The sequence below is a fragment of the Leuresthes tenuis genome, unplaced genomic scaffold (genome assembly GCF_036924035.1).
Source record: "Leuresthes tenuis unplaced genomic scaffold, fLeuTen1.0.hap1 SCAF_22, whole genome shotgun sequence".
Lineage (NCBI taxonomy): Eukaryota > Metazoa > Chordata > Actinopteri > Atheriniformes > Atherinopsidae > Leuresthes > Leuresthes tenuis.
The window spans coordinates 840,356-862,980 of NW_027325376.1; the positions used below are offsets into that span (position 1 = coordinate 840,356).

The following is a 22,625-nucleotide window of genomic DNA, read 5'->3' on the forward strand; positions in this document are numbered from 1 at the left end:
GGTTTGAACACAACAAACAGCTGATTTAAACACAACAAAAACAGCTGGTTTAAACACAACAAACAGCTGGTTTGAACACAACAAAAACAGCTGGTTTAAACACAACAAACAGCTGGTTTGAACACAACAAACAGCTGGTTTAAACACAACAAACAGCTGGTTTGAACACAACAAAAACAGCTGGTTTGAACACAACAAACAGCTGGTTTAAACACAACAAACAGCTGGTTTAAACACAACAAACAGCTGATTTACACACAAACAGCTGGTTTGAACACAACAAAAACAGCTGGTTTAAACACTACAAACAGCTGGTTTGAACACAACAAACAGCTGGTTTGAACACAACAAACAGCTGGTTTAAACACAACAAACAGCTGGTTTGAACACAACAAACAGCTGGTTTAAACACAACAAACAGCTGGTTTGAACACAAAAACAGCTGGTTTAAACACAACAAAAACAGCTGGTTTAAACACAAGAAACAGCTGGTTTGAACACAACAAACAGCTGGTTTAAACACAACAAACAGCTGGTTTGAACACAACAAAAACAGCTGGTTTAAACACAACAAACAGCTGGTTTAAACACAACAAACAGCTGGTTTGAACACAACAAACAGCTGGTTTGAACACAACAAAAACAGCTGGTTTAAACACAACAAACAGCTGGTTTAAATACATCAAACAGCTGGTTTAAACACAACAAACAGCTGGTTTAAACACAACAAACAGCTGGTTTAAACACATGAAACAGCTGGTTTGAACACAACAAACAGCTGGTTTAAACACATCAAACAGCTGGTTTAAACACAACAAACAGCTGGTTTGAACACAACAAACAGCTGGTTTGAACACAACAAACAGCTGGTTTGAACACATCAAACAGCTGGTTTGAACACATCAAACAGCTGGTTTGAACACAACAAACAGCTGGTTTAAACACAACAAAAACAGCTGGTTTGAACACAACAAACAGCTGGTTTAAACACTACAAACAGCTGGTTTGAACACAACAAACAGCTGGTTTGAACACAACAAACAGCTGGTTTGAACACAACAAACAGCTGGTTTGAACACAACAAACAGCTGGTTTGAACACAACAAACAGCTGGTTTGAACACAACAAACAGCTGGTTTGAACACAACAAACAGCTGATTTAAACACAACAAACAGCTGGTTTGAACACAACAAACAGCTGATTTAAACACAACAAACAGCTGGTTTGAACACAACAAACAGCTGGTTTAAACACAACAAACAGCTGGTTTGAACACAACAAACAGCTGATTTAAACAAAACAAACAGCTGATTTGAACACAACAAACAGCTGGTTTGAACACAACAAACAGCTGGTTTGAATACAACAAACAGCTGGTTTGAACACAACAAACAGCTGGTTTGAACACAACAAACAGCTGGTTTAAACACAACAAACAGCTGGTTTGAACACAACAAACAGCTGATTTAAACACAACAAACAGCTGGTTTGAACACAACAAACAGCTGATTTAAACACAACAAACAGCTGGTTTGAACACAACAAACAGCTGGTTTGAACACAACAAACAGCTGATTTAAACAAAACAAACAGCTGATTTGAACACAACAAACAGCTGGTTTGAACACAACAAACAGCTGGTTTGAATACAACAAACAGCTGGTTTGAACACAACAAACAGCTGGTTTGAACACAACAAACAGCTGGTTTGAACACAACAAACAGCTGGTTTGAACACAACAAACAGCTGGTTTGAACACAACAAACAGCTGGTTTGAACACATGTCTTGAGTTGCTCGGTTCTTACTTTTGAAACTGAATGTATTGAGTCCAGAGGGACCAGCTTGACCCTTCAGACTGACTCTTTAGCTCATTCCAGCTGAGGGGAAGCTCACCTGATGCCTTGCTCTCTCCGCGGTGTTCTGACCGTGGTTCTGATCCTCTGCAGGGTGGAGTGAAGGTGTTGATCACCGGGCCGTGGAGCGAGCCGTCCGGCCGATACTCGTGTGTTTTTGATCAGAGCACCGTCCCGGCTTCACTGATCCAGCCAGGAGTGCTGCGCTGCTACTGCCCAGGTACCCCTTTATTCCAGCTTTCTGCTTCTCATTCAGATCAGTCCTGAGAATAGAAATGGTTCAAAGCTGTGGGAAACGGAGTCGGTTCTGGCTGATGTTGGACCATCAGATGCTTCAGTGACTGATCTGTTCCTGGTTCCATCCTGCAGACGGTGGAAGCAGCTCTGCTCACATCTGTCCTGTTGTTGCTGACGAACTCTTTCTCCTGTCTTTCAGCCCACGAGGCCGGTCTGGTGTGTCTGCAGGTTCTGGAGTCCGGTGGTTCCGTGTCCTCGTCGGTTCTGTTCGAGTACAGAGCGAGGAACGCCAGCTCTCTGCCCAGCTCTCAGCTCGACTGGCTCTCATTGGACGGTCAGTCACAGCTCCTCCTCCTCACACTCCTCACTTTGACTAAAGAGTAACGAACCAGAGTCTGACCCAGAGTCTGATCCAGAGTCCCGACCCAGAGTCTGACCCAGAGTCTGACCCAGAGTCTGACCCAGAGTCTGACCCAGAGTCAGACCCAGAGTCAGACCCAGAGTCTGACCCAGAGTCAGACCCAGAGTCTGACCCAGAGTCTGACCCAGAGTCAGACCCAGAGTCTGACCCAGAGTCAGACCCAGAGTCCCGACCCAGAGTCAGACCCAGAGTCAGACCCAGAGTCTGACCCAGAGTCTGACCCAGAGTCTGACCCAGAGTCTGACCCAGAGTCAGACCCAGAGTCTGACCCAGAGTCAGACCCAGAGTCTGACCCAGAGTCAGATCCAGAGTCAGACCCAGAGTCAGACCCAGAGTCTGACCCAGAGTCAGATCCAGAGTCAGACCCAGAGTCTGACCCAGAGTCAGACCCAGAGTCAGACCCAGAGTCTGACCCAGAGTCAGACCCAGAGTCTGACCCAGAGTCAGATCCAGAGTCAGACCCAGAGTCAGACCCAGAGTCTGACCCAGAGTCTGACCCAGAGTCTGACCCAGAGTCTGACCCAGAGTCAGACCCAGAGTCTGACCCAGAGTCCCGACCCAGAGTCTGACCCAGAGTCTGACCCAGAGTCAGACCCAGAGTCTGACCCAGAGTCAGACCCAGAGTCTGACCCAGAGTCAGATCCAGAGTCAGACCCAGAGTCAGACCCAGAGTCTGACCCAGAGTCTGACCCAGAGTCTGACCCAGAGTCTGACCCAGAGTCTGACCCAGAGTCAGACCCAGAGTCTGACCCAGAGTCAGACCCAGAGTCTGACCCAGAGTCAGATCCAGAGTCAGACCCAGAGTCTGACCCAGAGTCAGACCCAGAGTCAGACCCAGAGTCTGACCCAGAGTCTGACCCAGAGTCAGACCCAGAGTCTGACCCAGAGTCAGACCCAGAGTCTGACCCAGAGTCTGACCCAGAGTCTGACCCAGAGTCAGACCCAGAGTCTGACCCAGAGTCTGACCCAGAGTCTGACCCAGAGTCTGACCCAGAGTCTGACCCAGAGTCAGACCCAGAGTCTGACCCAGAGTCAGACCCAGAGTCTGACCCAGAGTCAGATCCAGAGTCAGACCCAGAGTCTGACCCAGAGTCAGACCCAGAGTCAGACCCAGAGTCTGACCCAGAGTCTGACCCAGAGTCAGACCCAGAGTCAGACCCAGAGTCTGACCCAGAGTCAGACCCAGAGTCCCGACCCAGAGTCAGACCCAGAGTCAGACCCAGAGTCTGACCCAGAGTCAGACCCAGAGTCTGACCCAGAGTCCAGCCTAATTTCTTTTTGACCTTCCTGTAACCTTTAAAGTGTCCTGATCAACAGTTCTGCAGCTTTCTGTAACCTTTAAAGTGTCCTGATCAACAGTTCTGCAGCTTTCTGAAACCTTTAAAGTGTCCTGATCAATAGTTCTGCAGCTTTCTGAAACCTTTAAAGTGTCCTGATCAATAGTTCTGCAGCTTTCTGAAACCTTTAAAGTGTCCTGATCAACAGTTCTGCAGCTTTCTGAAACCTTTAAAGTGTCCTGATCAATAGTTCTGCAGCTTTCTGAAACCTTTAAAGTGTCCTGATCAACAGTTCTGCAGCTTTCTGAAACCTTTAAAGTGTCCTGATCAATAGTTCTGCAGCTTTCTGTAACCTTTAAAGTGTCCTGATCAAAAGTTCTGCAGCTTTCTGAAACCTTTAAAGTGTCCTGATCAATAGTTCTGCAGCTTTCTGAAACCTTTAAAGTGTCCTGATCAATAGTTCTGCAGCTTTCTGAAACCTTTAAAGTGTCCTGATCAATAGTTCTGCAGCTTTCTGAAACCTTTAAACTGTCCTGATCAATAGTTCTGCAGCTTTCTGAAACCTTTAAAGTGTCCTGATCAACAGTTCTGCAGCTTTCTGAAACCTTTAAAGTGTCCTGATCAACAGTTCTGCAGCTTTCTGAAACCTTTAAAGTGTCCTGATCAATAGTTCTGCAGCTTTCTGAAACCTTTAAAGTGTCCTGATCAACAGTTCTGCAGCTTTCTGAAACCTTTAAAGTGTCCTGATCAACAGTTCTGCAGCTTTCTGTAACCTTTAAAGTGTCCTGATCAATAGTTCTGCAGCTTTCTGAAACCTTTAAACTGTCCTGATCAATAGTTCTGCAGCTTTCTGAAACCTTTAAAGTGTCCTGATCAACAGTTCTGCAGCTTTCTGAAACCTTTAAAGTGTCCTGATCAACAGTTCTGCAGCTTTCTGAAACCTTTAAAGTGTCCTGATCAATAGTTCTGCAGCTTTAAACCTTTAAAGTGTCCTGATCAATAGTTCTGCAGCTTTCTGAAACCTTTAAAGTGTCCTGATCAATAGTTCTGCAGCTTTCTGAAACCTTTAAAGTGTCCTGATCAACAGTTCTGCAGCTTTCTGTAACCTTTAAAGTGTCCTGATCAAAAGTTCTGCAGCTTTCTGGAACCTTTAAAGTGTCCTGATCAACAGTTCTGCAGCTTTCTGAAACCTTTAAAGTGTCCTGATCAATAGTTCTGCAGCTTTAAACCTTTAAAGTGTCCTGATCAATAGTTCTGCAGCTTTCTGAAACCTTTAAAGTGTCCTGATCAACAGTTCTGCAGCTTTCTGAAACCTTTAAAGTGTCCTGATCAATAGTTCTGCAGCTTTCTGAAACCTTTAAAGTGTCCTGATCAACAGTTCTGCAGCTTTCTGAAACCTTTAAAGTGTCCTGATCAACAGTTCTGCAGCTTTCTGTAACCTTTAAAGTGTCCTGATCAATAGTTCTGCAGCTTTCTGAAACCTTTAAACTGTCCTGATCAATAGTTCTGCAGCTTTCTGAAACCTTTAAAGTGTCCTGATCAACAGTTCTGCAGCTTTCTGAAACCTTTAAAGTGTCCTGATCAACAGTTCTGCAGCTTTCTGAAACCTTTAAAGTGTCCTGATCAATAGTTCTGCAGCTTTAAACCTTTAAAGTGTCCTGATCAATAGTTCTGCAGCTTTCTGAAACCTTTAAAGTGTCCTGATCAATAGTTCTGCAGCTTTCTGAAACCTTTAAAGTGTCCTGATCAACAGTTCTGCAGCTTTCTGTAACCTTTAAAGTGTCCTGATCAAAAGTTCTGCAGCTTTCTGGAACCTTTAAAGTGTCCTGATCAACAGTTCTGCAGCTTTCTGAAACCTTTAAAGTGTCCTGATCAATAGTTCTGCAGCTTTAAACCTTTAAAGTGTCCTGATCAATAGTTCTGCAGCTTTCTGAAACCTTTAAAGTGTCCTGATCAATAGTTCTGCAGCTTTCTGAAACCTTTAAAGTGTCCTGATCAATAGTTCTGCAGCTTTCTGAAACCTTTAAAGTGTCCTGATCAACAGTTCTGCAGCTTTCTGTAACCTTTAAAGTGTCCTGATCAAAAGTTCTGCAGCTTTCTGGAACCTTTAAAGTGTCCTGATCAATAGTTCTGCAGCTTTCTGTAACCTTTAAAGTGTCCTGATCAACAGTTCTGCAGCTTTCTGTAACCTTTAAAGTGTCCTGATCAAAAGTTCTGCAGCTTTCTGAAACCTTTAAAGTGTCCTGATCAACAGTTCTGCAGCTTTCTGTAACCTTTAAAGTGTCCTGATCAACAGTTCTGCAGCTTTCTGTAACCTTTAAAGTGTCCTGATCAATAGTTCTGCAGCTTTCTGAAACCTTTAAAGTGTCCTGATCAATAGTTCTGCAGCTTTCTGTAACCTTTAAAGTGTCCTGATCAACAGTTCTGCAGCTTTCTGTAACCTTTAAAGTGTCCTGATCAATAGTTCTGCAGCTTTCTGTAACCTTTAAAGTGTCCTGATCAACAGTTCTGCAGCTTTCTGTAACCTTTAAAGTGTCCTGATCAACAGTTCTGCAGCTTTCTGAAACCTTTAAAGTGTCCTGATCAACAGTTCTGCAGCTTTCTGTAACCTTTAAAGTGTCCTGATCAATAGTTCTGCAGCTTTCTGAAACCTTTAAAGTGTCCTGATCAACAGTTCTGCAGCTTTCTGTAACCTTTAAAGTGTCCTGATCAATAGTTCTGCAGCTTTCTGAAACCTTTAAAGTGTCCTGATCAACAGTTCTGCAGCTTTCTGAAACCTTTAAAGTGTCCTGATCAATAGTTCTGCAGCTTTCTGGAACCTTTAAAGTGTCCTGATCAACAGTTCTGCAGCTTTCTGAAACCTTTAAAGTGTCCTGATCAATAGTTCTGCAGCTTTCTGAAGCTTTAAAGTGTCCTGATCAATAGTTCTGCAGCTTTCTGAAGCTTTAAAGTGTCCTGATCAATAGTTCTGCAGCTTCCTGAAACCTTTAAAGTGTCCTGATCAATAGTTCTGCAGCTTTAAACCTTTAAAGTGTCCTGATCAATAGTTCTGCAGCTTTCTGAAACCTTTAAAGTGTCCTGATCAATAGTTCTGCAGCTTTCTGAAACCTTTAAAGTGTCCTGATCAATAGTTCTGCAGCTTTCTGAAACCTTTAAAGTGTCCTGATCAACAGTTCTGCAGCTTTCTGTAACCTTTAAAGTGTCCTGATCAAAAGTTCTGCAGCTTTCTGGAACCTTTAAAGTGTCCTGATCAATAGTTCTGCAGCTTTCTGTAACCTTTAAAGTGTCCTGATCAACAGTTCTGCAGCTTTCTGTAACCTTTAAAGTGTCCTGATCAACAGTTCTGCAGCTTTCTGTAACCTTTAAAGTGTCCTGATCAAAAGTTCTGCAGCTTTCTGAAACCTTTAAAGTGTCCTGATCAACAGTTCTGCAGCTTTCTGGAACCTTTAAAGTGTCCTGATCAACAGTTCTGCAGCTTTCTGAAACCTTTAAAGTGTCCTGATCAACAGTTCTGCAGCTTTCTGTAACCTTTAAAGTGTCCTGATCAAAAGTTCTGCAGCTTTCTGGAACCTTTAAAGTGTCCTGATCAACAGTTCTGCAGCTTTCTGAAACCTTTAAAGTGTCCTGATCAATAGTTCTGCAGCTTTAAACCTTTAAAGTGTCCTGATCAATAGTTCTGCAGCTTTCTGAAACCTTTAAAGTGTCCTGATCAACAGTTCTGCAGCTTTCTGAAACCTTTAAAGTGTCCTGATCAATAGTTCTGCAGCTTTCTGAAACCTTTAAAGTGTCCTGATCAACAGTTCTGCAGCTTTCTGAAACCTTTAAAGTGTCCTGATCAACAGTTCTGCAGCTTTCTGTAACCTTTAAAGTGTCCTGATCAATAGTTCTGCAGCTTTCTGAAACCTTTAAACTGTCCTGATCAATAGTTCTGCAGCTTTCTGAAACCTTTAAAGTGTCCTGATCAACAGTTCTGCAGCTTTCTGAAACCTTTAAAGTGTCCTGATCAACAGTTCTGCAGCTTTCTGAAACCTTTAAAGTGTCCTGATCAATAGTTCTGCAGCTTTAAACCTTTAAAGTGTCCTGATCAATAGTTCTGCAGCTTTCTGAAACCTTTAAAGTGTCCTGATCAATAGTTCTGCAGCTTTCTGAAACCTTTAAAGTGTCCTGATCAACAGTTCTGCAGCTTTCTGTAACCTTTAAAGTGTCCTGATCAAAAGTTCTGCAGCTTTCTGGAACCTTTAAAGTGTCCTGATCAACAGTTCTGCAGCTTTCTGAAACCTTTAAAGTGTCCTGATCAATAGTTCTGCAGCTTTAAACCTTTAAAGTGTCCTGATCAATAGTTCTGCAGCTTTCTGAAACCTTTAAAGTGTCCTGATCAACAGTTCTGCAGCTTTCTGAAACCTTTAAAGTGTCCTGATCAACAGTTCTGCAGCTTTCTGTAACCTTTAAAGTGTCCTGATCAATAGTTCTGCAGCTTTCTGAAACCTTTAAACTGTCCTGATCAATAGTTCTGCAGCTTTCTGAAACCTTTAAAGTGTCCTGATCAACAGTTCTGCAGCTTTCTGAAACCTTTAAAGTGTCCTGATCAACAGTTCTGCAGCTTTCTGAAACCTTTAAAGTGTCCTGATCAATAGTTCTGCAGCTTTAAACCTTTAAAGTGTCCTGATCAATAGTTCTGCAGCTTTCTGAAACCTTTAAAGTGTCCTGATCAATAGTTCTGCAGCTTTCTGAAACCTTTAAAGTGTCCTGATCAACAGTTCTGCAGCTTTCTGTAACCTTTAAAGTGTCCTGATCAAAAGTTCTGCAGCTTTCTGGAACCTTTAAAGTGTCCTGATCAACAGTTCTGCAGCTTTCTGAAACCTTTAAAGTGTCCTGATCAATAGTTCTGCAGCTTTAAACCTTTAAAGTGTCCTGATCAATAGTTCTGCAGCTTTCTGAAACCTTTAAAGTGTCCTGATCAACAGTTCTGCAGCTTTCTGAAACCTTTAAAGTGTCCTGATCAATAGTTCTGCAGCTTTCTGAAACCTTTAAAGTGTCCTGATCAACAGTTCTGCAGCTTTCTGAAACCTTTAAAGTGTCCTGATCAACAGTTCTGCAGCTTTCTGTAACCTTTAAAGTGTCCTGATCAATAGTTCTGCAGCTTTCTGAAACCTTTAAACTGTCCTGATCAATAGTTCTGCAGCTTTCTGAAACCTTTAAAGTGTCCTGATCAACAGTTCTGCAGCTTTCTGAAACCTTTAAAGTGTCCTGATCAACAGTTCTGCAGCTTTCTGAAACCTTTAAAGTGTCCTGATCAATAGTTCTGCAGCTTTAAACCTTTAAAGTGTCCTGATCAATAGTTCTGCAGCTTTCTGAAACCTTTAAAGTGTCCTGATCAATAGTTCTGCAGCTTTCTGAAACCTTTAAAGTGTCCTGATCAACAGTTCTGCAGCTTTCTGTAACCTTTAAAGTGTCCTGATCAAAAGTTCTGCAGCTTTCTGGAACCTTTAAAGTGTCCTGATCAACAGTTCTGCAGCTTTCTGAAACCTTTAAAGTGTCCTGATCAATAGTTCTGCAGCTTTAAACCTTTAAAGTGTCCTGATCAATAGTTCTGCAGCTTTCTGAAACCTTTAAAGTGTCCTGATCAATAGTTCTGCAGCTTTCTGAAACCTTTAAAGTGTCCTGATCAATAGTTCTGCAGCTTTCTGAAACCTTTAAAGTGTCCTGATCAACAGTTCTGCAGCTTTCTGTAACCTTTAAAGTGTCCTGATCAAAAGTTCTGCAGCTTTCTGGAACCTTTAAAGTGTCCTGATCAATAGTTCTGCAGCTTTCTGTAACCTTTAAAGTGTCCTGATCAACAGTTCTGCAGCTTTCTGTAACCTTTAAAGTGTCCTGATCAAAAGTTCTGCAGCTTTCTGAAACCTTTAAAGTGTCCTGATCAACAGTTCTGCAGCTTTCTGTAACCTTTAAAGTGTCCTGATCAACAGTTCTGCAGCTTTCTGTAACCTTTAAAGTGTCCTGATCAATAGTTCTGCAGCTTTCTGAAACCTTTAAAGTGTCCTGATCAATAGTTCTGCAGCTTTCTGTAACCTTTAAAGTGTCCTGATCAACAGTTCTGCAGCTTTCTGTAACCTTTAAAGTGTCCTGATCAATAGTTCTGCAGCTTTCTGTAACCTTTAAAGTGTCCTGATCAACAGTTCTGCAGCTTTCTGAAACCTTTAAAGTGTCCTGATCAATAGTTCTGCAGCTTTCTGAAACCTTTAAAGTGTCCTGATCAACAGTTCTGCAGCTTTCTGTAACCTTTAAAGTGTCCTGATCAATAGTTCTGCAGCTTTAAACCTTTAAAGTGTCCTGATCAATAGTTCTGCAGCTTTCTGAAACCTTTAAAGTGTCCTGATCAATAGTTCTGCAGCTTTAAACCTTTAAAGTGTCCTGATCAACAGTTCTGCAGCTTTCTGAAACCTTTAAAGTGTCCTGATCAACAGTTCTGCAGCTTTCTGAAACCTTTAAAGTGTCCTGATCAATAGTTCTGCAGCTTTCTGAAACCTTTAAAGTGTCCTGATCAATAGTTCTGCAGCTTTCTGAAACCTTTAAAGTGTCCTGATCAACAGTTCTGCAGCTTTCTGAAACCTTTAAAGTGTCCTGATCAACAGTTCTGCAGCTTTCTGAAACCTTTAAAGTGTCCTGATCAACAGTTCTGCAGCTTTCTGAAACCTTTAAAGTGTCCTGATCAATAGTTCTGCAGCTTTCTGTAACCTTTAAAGTGTCCTGATCAACAGTTCTGCAGCTTTCTGAAACCTTTAAAGTGTCCTGATCAACAGTTCTGCAGCTTTCTGTAACCTTTAAAGTGTCCTGATCAACAGTTCTGCAGCTTTCTGTAACCTTTAAAGTGTCCTGATCAACAGTTCTGCAGCTTTCTGAAACCTTTAAAGTGTCCTGATCAACAGTTCTGCAGCTTTCTGTAACCTTTAAAGTGTCCTGATCAACAGTTCTGCAGCTTTCTGAAACCTTTAAAGTGTCCTGATCAACAGTTCTGCAGCTTTCTGAAACCTTTAAAGTGTCCTGATCAACAGTTCTGCAGCTTTCTGAAACCTTTAAAGTGTCCTGATCAATAGTTCTGCAGCTTTCTGAAGCCTTTAAAGTGTCCTGATCAACAGTTCTGCAGCTTTCTGAAACCTTTAAAGTGTCCTGATCAACAGTTCTTCAGCTTTCTGTAACCTTTAAAGTGTCCTGATCAATAGTTCTGCAGCTTTCTGTAACCTTTAAAGTGTCCTGATCAATAGTTCTGCAGCTTTCTGAAACCTTTAAAGTGTCCTGATCAACAGTTCTGCAGCTTTCTGAAACCTTTAAAGTGTCCTGATCAACAGTTCTTCAGCTTTCTGTAACCTTTAAAGTGTCCTGATCAATAGTTCTGCAGCTTTCTGAAACCTTTAAAGTGTCCTGATCAATAGTTCTGCAGCTTTCTGAAACCTTTAAAGTGTCCTGATCAACAGTTCTTCAGCTTTCTGTAACCTTTAAAGTGTCCTGATCAATAGTTCTGCAGCTTTCTGAAACCTTTAAAGTGTCCTGATCAATAGTTCTGCAGCTTTCTGAAACCTTTAAAGTGTCCTGATCAATAGTTCTGCAGCTTTCTGAAACCTTTAAAGTGTCCTGATCAATAGTTCTGCAGCTTTCTGAAACCTTTAAAGTGTCCTGATCAACAGTTCTGCAGCTTTCTGTAACCTTTAAAGTGTCCTGATCAATAGTTCTGCAGCTTTCTGAAACCTTTAAAGTGTCCTGATCAATAGTTCTGCAGCTTTCTGTAACCTTTAAAGTGTCCTGATCAATAGTTCTGCAGCTTTCTGTAACCTTTAAAGTGTCCTGATCAATAGTTCTGCAGCTTTCTGTAACCTTTAAAGTGTCCTGATCAATAGTTCTGCAGCTTTCTGAAACCTTTAAAGTGTCCTGATCAACAGTTCTGCAGCTTTCTGGAACCTTTAAAGTGTCCTGATCAACGGTTCTGCAGCTTTCTGAAACCTTTAAAGTGTCCTGATCAATAGTTCTGCAGCTTTCTGTAACCTTTAAAGTGTCCTGATCAACAGTTCTGCAGCTTTCTGTAACCTTTAAAGTGTCCTGATCAACAGTTCTGCAGCTTTCTGTAACCTTTAAAGTGTCCTGATCAATAGTTCTGCAGCTTTCTGTAACCTTTAAAGTGTCCTGATCAATAGTTCTGCAGCTTTCTGTAACCTTTAAAGTGTCCTGATCAATAGTTCTGCAGCTTTCTGAAACCTTTAAAGTGTCCTGATCAACAGTTCTGCAGCTTTCTGGAACCTTTAAAGTGTCCTGATCAACGGTTCTGCAGCTTTCTGAAACCTTTAAAGTGTCCTGATCAATAGTTCTGCAGCTTTCTGTAACCTTTAAAGTGTCCTGATCAACAGTTCTGCAGCTTTCTGTAACCTTTAAAGTGTCCTGATCAACAGTTCTGCAGCTTTCTGTAACCTTTAAAGTGTCCTGATCAATAGTTCTGCAGCTTTCTGAAGCTCTTTCACAGTTTTTCTTTGGACATTTTCTGCTTTTTCCCTCATCTTCAGTCCTTGTTCCTGAGCATTTTCAGAGGAATGTGTTTTTTCTTTGTTCAGCCACTAAACTCTGAGCTGACAGGAAAAAATCCAGCTGTGACCTGACAGGACCTGAGAGATGCATCTGGACCTTCAGCTGATCCATCTACTGTTGGCCCAAGCCTCATCAGAAATGGGCTCCATGGAAGGGTGGCTGTCAAGAAGCCGTTCTTAAGGAAGGGAAACAGGGAGAAAAGGCTGAGCTGTGCCAAATGACACAAGAAGTGGACTGAAAATCAGTGGCAACAGGTCTTATGGAGGGATGAATCCTCCCCAGAGCCCGGACCTCAACATTATTGAAGCAGTGTGGGATCATCTGACAGAGAACGCAACAAAAGGCAGCCCACATCCAAAGAAGAGCTTTGGGATGTCCTTCAAGAAGCCTGGAGAACTATTCCTGAAGCCCAGGATCTGATTGTGTTCATGGAGTTTGGTTTTCTGTCGGCCTGTCTGAGTGTTTCAGGGTTTCAGTCTCACTCAGGAATGTCCCACAGTCAGCTGAGCCCCCCCCCTCCCAGCATGCCTTGCTGCCAGCCTGCAGACGAGCACATGCTGCCCTCTCTCTCAGTCTTTCACTGATCCTCTGACAGCCACACAGTCTGCTTCCTGCCGCTGTGTGACTCGTGCTGTGACATCACAGCGCTCTGAGCGAGCTCCTCACCTGAGCTCTGGGACAGAGGATGGACGGCGCTCAGCAGCAGGACGCCGTTGGTAGGACGACCTCCGTGTGTGTGGGGCTTGGTGTTGTTTCACAGCTGATTCATGGTGATGTTCAGGAAGAACAGACGAGGGTTTGAGGGAACTTTTTCCTTTTCAGAAACGATTCCATGAAGCAGTTTGGCTGGTTTTCTCTGGTTCTGTCCAAACACCGAACATGTGGTCCGGCGTCTGTTTGCAGCAGTCCTCACCTGTTGCACCCAAGCGTCCGTCTCGTCCTGCCTTTGTGTGTCTGCCAGCCTTTTCTGGTTGTCTTTCGCTGCTTTGCGTCTCTCTTTGAGCCATTTTTGTCTCTTTGAGTCTTTGCGGGCAGCGTGTGTCGCAGTGCTTCATCAGGAGAGCGTTTGGGAAGATAGATGGTCGAGAAAAGAAAATAATTGTTGCAGCTGTTAGCAGGGAGTCCCCTGTGTGTGTGTGTGTGTGTGCGCGTGCATGTGTGTGTGCGCTCAGGTCACACTGTATCAGGCTATATTAGGCTCGGTGCTTTTATTTCCTGAACACACAGCGAGCGTGTGCCAGGCCGCCGGGCGATTGAAGTCCGTCAGATAGTTTCCATGTGAGACACTGTGTGTGTGCACGTCTGTGTGTGCACGTCTGTGTGTGTGCACGTCTGTGTGTGTGCACGTCGGTGTGTGCACGTCGGTGTGTTTAAGAGGCTCTCTTTAAACAGTTATTTAAGAGGGGCTCCTGGTTAGAGCTGTCGACACACGGTCCTCGCTGGGTTTCTGCAGCCAATCAGGTCAGCTTCAGTGTGATTGTTTCAGGTCTGATGTTCCGTGGTGGAAGCATCGTGGGAAATGTAGGCGTTAGGGCCGGGCAAAAAGAACGATTTAATCCATTTATTTTAAAAAGTAAATGGGTTTTCTCTTTAACTCCCTCTGGGCTTCCCTAGTTCAGACCGAGACATCCAGCCCAGGGGGGAGAAATGTGGTTAAAGACCGCCGCCGCTGCTGCCGGCACAACCAGCTGCTACAGAGCAGGTAACGTTAGTGGGATCATTTTCAGTGTCCGTAAGACAGAAGGGGATCCGGTGGGAAGAGATTATGATGTTCGTGCAGGTTGCTAAAGACATGAAGGACATTTATACGGTGGAAAAGCCGGGTTTATCCACAGGTATGTGCTACCAAGCAGGAAGTTCCCTCGCCTCACTTGTACAGCTGATAAGATCACAGAGACCTGGAGAGTCACTCTACTTCGGACCTCTGGTCCAGCAGAACCGGGCAGTAGAGGCACGGTCTGGTTTAGCTGAGTTTCAGCTGACGGGGGCTCCATTTCTGATCTGCTGGTGGTGTAAATCTCTCCCAGTGGGAGTGGGCGGAGCTCTGTGTCACAAACCCTAACCCTTAACCACTTTTCCACCTGCAGATAACCAGTTCAGGATGTCCATCCTAGAGCGGCTGGAGCAGATGGAGCGCAGGATGGCAGAGATGGCTGCCCGTGACAACAACCAGCAACGACAACAACAACAACAACAGTGGCAGCAGCATGGCAGCCAGCTGGCCACGCCCCCTCCTCCTCCACCTGAAGACCAGGAACAGGTGAGGCTGCTGAAGTACACCCGTGTTTTTTTTAATTCACCAAGAATAAGTAAATGTTCAGCTCTGAGAGTCCCTCGGAGCTTCATTGTTTCCCAGGTCGCTTCCACAAAGGAGTCAGCTGATTGGCTGCTGCAGGTCTGAGCTGCGCTGCACAGACATGATGGAGGGAGAGTGTTCAGAGCTAAAAGCAGCTCCGCAAAAGTACGGGGTTCTCCCAAAAGTTCTACTTCAGACTGGTTTGGTTCTGACCTGACCTGGTGCTCTGTTTCCTCTCTGCCTCCTGTTGCTCTCAGGCAGCTTTATGGGACACGATGTGTGTGGAGGTGGATGTTCGCAGGTGGATAACACGACCCGCTGAACCGGGCTGCTGCCTCTCAGCACTGCCTGGCTTTGGTTGATGTCATGGGAATTTGCCAGATGGAGTCATGGGGTTTATATAGACTCTGTGAGATGGAAATACGTAACCTCAACTAAAATAATTCATGCTGCTCAGGAGGACAGAAAAAACTGCTTCATCACTTCTGTCAGGCAGCTCAAAGCACAGTAACCTGCACACTGAGAAACCCTGCCGCCAGAAAAAACTAACTCTCAGAAAACAACTGTAACTCTCAGAAAACAACTTTTAACTCTCAGAAAACAACTGTAACTCTCAGAAATAAACTTTTAACTCTCAGAAAACAACTGCAACTCTCAGAAAACAACTTTTAACTCTCAGAAAACAACTAACTCTCAGAAAACAACTGCAACTCTCAGAAAACAACTTTTAACTCTCAGAAAACAACTGTAACTCTCAGAAAAAAAACTTTTAACTCTCAGGAAGCAACTAATTCTCAGAAAACATTAACTCTCAGAAAACAATTTAACTTTCAGTAAACACTCACGCTCGGAAAACAACTAACTCAGAAAATGACTAACACTAAGAAAACAACTTAACTCTCAGAAAATGACTGTAACACTAAGAAAACTACTCAACTCTCAGAAAACAACTCAACTCTCAGAAAACACTAATGCTCGGAAAACAACTAACTCTCAGAAAACAACTCAGAAAATAACTAACACTAAGAAAACAACTCAACTCTCAGAAAATAATTTAACTCTCAGAAAACAACTAACTCTCAGAAAACCCTAACACTAAGAAAACAACTTAATTTTCAGAAAACACTAACTCTCAGAAAACAACTAACTCTCAGAAAACAACTAACTCTCATAAAACACTAACTCTCAGAAAACACTAACTCTCAGAAAACAACTAACTCTCAGAAAATGACTAACACTAAGAAAACAACTTAACTCTCAGAAAACACTAACTCTCAGAAAACAACTAACTCTCAGAAAATGACTAACACTAAGAAAACAACTTAACTCTCAGAAAACACTAACGCTCGGAAAACAACTCAGAAAATAACTGTAACACTAAGAAAACAACTCAACTCTCAGAAAATAATTTAACTCTCAGAAAACACTAATGCTCGGAAAACAACTAACTCTCAGAAAACAACTCAGAAAATAACTAACACTAAGAAAACAACTAACTCTCAGAAAACACTAACTCTCAGAAAACAACTAACTCTCAGAAAATGACTAACACTAAGAAAACAACTAACTCTCAGAAAACCCTAACGCTCGGAAAACGACTTGATTTTCAGAAAACACTAACGCTTGGAAAAAAACTAACTCTCAGAAAACAACTCAGAAAATAACTAACACTAAGAAAACAACTTAACTCTCAGAAAACAATTTAACTATCAGAAAACACTAACGCTCGGAAAACAACTCAGAAAATAACTGTAACACTAAGAAAACAACTCAACTCTCAGAAAATAATTTAACTCTCAGAAAACAACTAACTCAGAAAACATTAACGCTCGGAAAACAACTAACTCTCAGAAAACAACTTTTAACTCTCAGAAAATAACTAACTCTCAGAAAATGACTGTAACTCTAAGAAAACAACTTAACTCTCAGAAAACAACTAACTCTCAGAAAACATTAACTCTCAGAAAACACTCACGCTCGGAAAACAACTAACTCAGAAAATGACTAACACTAAGAAAACAACAACTCTCAGAAAACAACTAACTCTCAGAAAATGACTGTAACACTAAGAAAACTACTCAACTCTCAGAAAACAACTCAACTCTCAGAAAACACTAATGCTCGGAAAACAACTAACTCTCAGAAAACAACTCAGAAAATAACTAACACTAAGAAAACAACTCAACTCTCAGAAAATAATTTAACTCTCAGAAAACAACTAACTCTCAGAAAACCCTAACACTAAGAAAACAACTTAATTTTCAGAAAACACTAACTCTCAGAAAACAACTAACTCTCAGAAAACAACCAACTCTCATAAAACACTAACTTTCAGAAAACACTAACTCTCAGAAAACAACTAACTCTCAGAAAATGACTAACACTAAGAAAACAACTTAACTCTCAGAAAACACTAACTCTCAGAAAACAACTAACTCTCAGAAAATGACTAACACTAAGAAAACAACTTAACTCTCAGAAAACACTAACGCTCGGAAAACAACTCAGAAAATAACTGTAACACTAAGAAAACAACTCAACTCTCAGAAAATAATTTAACTCTCAGAAAACACTAATGCTCGGAAAACAACTAACTCTCAGAAAACAACTCAGAAAATAACTAACACTAAGAAAACAACTAACTCTCAGAAAACACTAACTCTCAGAAAACAACTAACTCTCAGAAAATGACTAACACTAAGAAAACAACTAACTCTCAGAAAACCCTAACGCTCGGAAAACGACTTGATTTTCAGAAAACACTAACGCTTGGAAAAAAACTAACTCTCAGAAAACAACTCAGAAAATAACTAACACTAAGAAAACAACTTAACTCTCAGAAAACAATTTAACTATCAGAAAACACTAACGCTCGGAAAACAACTCAGAAAATAACTGTAACACTAAGAAAACAACTCAACTCTCAGAAAATAATTTAACTCTCAGAAAACAACTAACTCAGAAAACATTAACGCTCGGAAAACAACTAACTCTCAGAAAACAACTTTTAACTCTCAGAAAATAACTAACTCTCAGAAAATGACTGTAACTCTAAGAAAACAACTTAACTCTCAGAAAACATTAACTCTCAGAAAACAACTAACTCTCAGAAAACACTAACTCTCAGAAAATGACTAACACTAAGAAAACAACTTAACTCTCAGAAAACACTAACGCTCGGAAAACAACTCAGAAAATAACTGTAACACTAAGAAAACAACTCAACTCTCAGAAAATAATTTAACTCTCAGAAAACACTAATGCTCGGAAAACAACTAACTCTCAGAAAACAACTCAGAAAATAACTAACACTAAGAAAACAACTTAACTCTCAGAAAACAATTTAACTATCAGAAAACACTAACGCTCGGAAAACAACTCAGAAAATAACTGTAACACTAAGAAAACAACTCAACTCTCAGAAAATAATTTAACTCTCAGAAAACAACTAACTCAGAAAACATTAACGCTCGGAAAACAACTAACTCTCAGAAAACAACTTTTAACTCTCAGAAAATAACTAACTCTCAGAAAATGACTGTAACTCTAAGAAAACAACTTAACTCTCAGAAAACATTAACTCTCAGAAAACAACTAACTCTCAGAAAACACTAACTCTCAGAAAATGACTAACACTAAGAAAACAACTTAACTCTCAGAAAACACTAACGCTCGGAAAACAACTCAGAAAATAACTGTAACACTAAGAAAACAACTCAACTCTCAGAAAATAATTTAACTCTCAGAAAACACTAATGCTCGGAAAACAACTAACTCTCAGAAAACAACTCAGAAAATAACTAACACTAAGAAAACAACTAACTCTCAGAAAACAACTAACTCTCAGAAAATGACTAACACTAAGAAAACAACTAACTCTCAGAAAACCCTAACGCTCGGAAAACGACTTGATTTTCAGAAAACACTAACGCTTGGAAAAAAACTAACTCTCAGAAAACAACTCAGAAAATAACTAACACTAAGAAAACAACTTAACTCTCAGAAAACAATTTAACTATCAGAAAACACTAACGCTCGGAAAACAACTCAGAAAATAACTGTAACACTAAGAAAACAACTCAACTCTCAGAAAACAACTAACTCAGAAAACATTAACGCTCGGAAAACAACTAACTCTCAGAAAACAACTTTTAACTCAGAAAATAACTAACTCTCAGAAAATGACTGTAACTAAGAAAACAACTCAACTCTCAGAAAACACTAACTCTCAGAAAACAACTTTTAACTCTCAGAAAATAACTAACTCTCAGAAAATGACTAACTCTAAGAAAACAACTTAACTCTCAGAAAACAATTTAACTCTCAGAAAATGACTGTAACTCTAAGAAAACAACTTAACTCTCAGAAAACAACTCAGAAAATAACTAACACTAAGAAAACAACTTAACTCTCAGAAAACAATTTAACTATCAGAAAACACTAACTCTCAGAAAATAACTGTAACACTAAGAAAACAACTCAACTCTCAGAAAACAACTAACTCTCAGAAAATGACTGTAACTCTAAGAAAACAACTCAACTTTCAGAAAACACTAACGCTCGGAAAACGACTTAATTTTCAGAAAACACTAACTCTCAGAAAACAACTCAACTCTCAGAAAACAACTAACTCTCAGAAAATGACTAACTCTAAGAAATCAACTTAACTTTCAGAAAACCCTAACGCTCGGAAAACGACTTGATTTTCAGAAAACACTAACGCTTGGAAAAAAACTAACTCTCAGAAAACAATTTAACTATCAGAAAACACTAACTCTCAGAAAATAACTGTAACACTAAGAAAACAACAACTCTCAGAAAACAACTCAACTCTCAGAAAACAACTCAGAAAATAACTAACACTAAGAAAACAACTTAACTCTCAGAAAACAATTTAACTATCAGAAAACACTAACGCTCGGAAAACAACTAACTCTCAGAAAATAACTAACTCTCAGAAAATGACTGTAACTCTAAGAAAACAACTCAACTCTCAGAAAACGACTTAATTTTCAGAAAACACTAACTCTCAGAAAACAACTGTAACTCTCAGAAAATGACTGTAACTAAGAAATCAACTTTCAGAAAACCCTAACGCTCGGAAAACGACTTGATTTTCAGAAAACACTAACGCTTGGAAAAAAACTAACTCTCAGAAAATGACTGACATTAAGAAAACAACTTAACTCTAAGAAATCAACTTAACTCTCAGAAAATAACTCACACTAAGAAAACAATTTAACTTTCAGAAAACGACTTGATTTTCAGAAAACACTAACGCTTGGAAAAAATGACTGTGACATTAAGAAAACAACTTGAGTCTCAGAAAACAACTCTCGGAAAATTACTGTAACTCTCAGAAAACAATTTAACTCTCAGAAAACAACTAACTCTAAAAAAAAATTACTGTAACACTAAGGAAACAACGAACTCAGAAAATTACTTTTACCTTTCAGAAAACAACTTTTACCTTTCAGAAAACAACTTTTACCTTTTAGGAAACAACTTTTACCTTTTAGGAAACAACTTTTACCTTTTAGGAAACAACGAACTCAGAAAATTACTTTTACCTTTCAGAAAACAACTTTTACCTTTTAGGAAACAACTTTTACCTTTTTAGGAAACAACTTTTACCTTTCAGAAAACATCTTTTACCTTTTAGGAAACAACTTTTACCTTTTTAGGAAACAACTTTTACCTTTCAGAAAACATCTTTTACCTTTCAGAAAACAACTTTTACCTTTTAGGAAACAACTTTTACCTTTTTAGGAAACAACTTTTACCTTTCAGAAAACATCTTTTACCTTTTAGGAAACAACTTTTACCTTTTTAGGAAACAACTTTTACCTTTCAGAAAACATCTTTTACCTTTCAGAAAACATCTTTTACCTTTTAGGAAAAAACTTTTACCTTTTAGGAAACAACTTTTACCTTTTTAGGAAACAACTTTTAACTTTTAGGAAACAACTTTTACCTTTTTAGGAAACAACTTTTACCTTTTAGGAAAAAACTTTTACCTTTTAGGAAACAACTTTTACCTTTTTAGGAAACAACTTTTACCTTTTAGGAAACAACTTTTACCTTTTTAGGAAACAACTTTTACCTTTTAGGAAAAAACTTTTACCTTTTAGGAAACAACTTTTACCTTTTTAGGAAACAACTTTTACCTTTTAGGAAACAACTTTTACCTTTTTAGGAAACAACTTTTAACTTTTAGGAAACAACTGTAACACTAAGGAAAATCACTTTTAACTCTCAGAAAATAACTTTTAACACTTTTGGGCTCAGCGTGTCAGTTCAGTGTAGCTTGCCATACTGTCATGTGACAGCAGTTTGCTCCTCCATGTTCTTAGTTACCATGGGGACGAGTTCAGCCCATGTGATCAGCTGCCTGACAGTACCAGCAGATTTCACACTGGGATCGGTGGTATCAAACTCCCCCTGTCCTGGGGCAACATCAGTTGAAGGTGGCACGCTGCGGTTTGTGTGCGTGCTGCAGCTGTCTGGGGGCAGGATGGCTGACGGACAGCTGGGTGGAGGTGTCGAGTGATGACAGCGAGCCTGGCTCTCCACGCCGTCACTCAGTCTTAGCCCACTTGGCTGTGTGCGTCACCCAGGGACAGAGGAGGGGGGCGGGAAGAGGTGCACATGCCAGGGAAAAACTGACGGTGGGGGAGAGGGCATGAATGTAATGTTTCCTACCAGCTGGAGGGGGTGAGGGGCGGGAATCTAAAGTTAACATCACTAACTGTGTGTGTGTGTGTCTGTGTGTGTCTGTGTGTGCGTCAGTCCTCCCAGTGGTTTGAGAGGAGGATTGTGGGAGTGTGTGAGCGGATGATGAGAGGAGGACGGTGGGGGGGGGGAGGAGAAGGAGGAGAGAGGCTTCATCACTCCGTCCGTCACCGCGGGATGACCCTGCTCCACCTGGCTGCTGCGCAGGGATACACACACCTGATCCACACGCTGACACACTGGAGGTAAACACACACCTGATCCACACGCTGACACACTGGAGGTAAACACACACACCTGATCCACACACTGGAGGTAAACACACACCTGATCCACACACTGGAGGTAAACACACACCTGATCCACACACTGGAGGTAAACACACACCTGATCCACACACTGACACACTGGAGGTAAACACACACACCTGATCCACACTCTGGAGGTAAACACACACCTGATCCACACACTGACACACTGGAGGTAAACACACACACCTGATCCACACACTGGAGGTAAACACACACCTGATCCACACACTGACACACTGGAGGTAAACACACACACCTGATCCACACACTGGAGGTAAACACACACACCTGATCCACACACTGGAGGTAAACACACACACCTGATCCACACACTGGAGGTAAACACACACCTGATCCACACACTGGAGGTAAACACACACACCTGATCCACACACTGGAGGTAAACACACACACCTGATCCACACACTGGAGGTAAACACACACACCTGATCCACACACTGGAGGTAAACACACACACCTGATCCACACTCTGGAGGTAAACACACACCTGATCCACACACTGGAGGTAAACACACACACCTGATCCACACACTGGAGGTAAACACACACACCTGATCCACACACTGGAGGTAAACACACACCTGATCCACACACTGGAGGTAAACACACACACCTGATCCACACACTGGAGGTAAACACACACACCTGATCCACACTCTGGAGGTAAACACACACCTGATCCACACACTGGAGGTAAACACACACACCTGATCCACACACTGGAGGTAAACACACACACCTGATCCACACACTGGAGGTAAACACACACCTGATCCACACACTGGAGGTAAACACACACCTGATCCACACACTGGAGGTAAACACACACCTGATCCACACACTGGAGGTAAACACACACCTGATCCACACACTGGAGGTAAACACACACACCTGATCCACACA

General features: G+C 41.3%; 1 protein-coding gene across 2 annotated transcripts in view; it reads left to right on the forward strand.

The window, feature by feature from the left end:
• camta2 (calmodulin binding transcription activator 2) overlaps positions 1 to 22,625 on the forward strand; it is a 70,276-nt gene that overhangs the window by 38,796 nt on the left and 8,855 nt on the right. For both annotated transcript variants that reach the window (XM_072376121.1, XM_072376122.1), the window contains exons 12-15: positions 1,950 to 2,076; positions 2,293 to 2,427; positions 14,450 to 14,622; positions 21,448 to 21,635. In XM_072376121.1, coding sequence (XP_072232222.1) covers positions 1,950 to 2,076; positions 2,293 to 2,427; positions 14,450 to 14,622; positions 21,448 to 21,635 — 623 coding nt within the window. The remainder of the gene's footprint in view (positions 1 to 1,949; positions 2,077 to 2,292; positions 2,428 to 14,449; positions 14,623 to 21,447; positions 21,636 to 22,625) is intronic.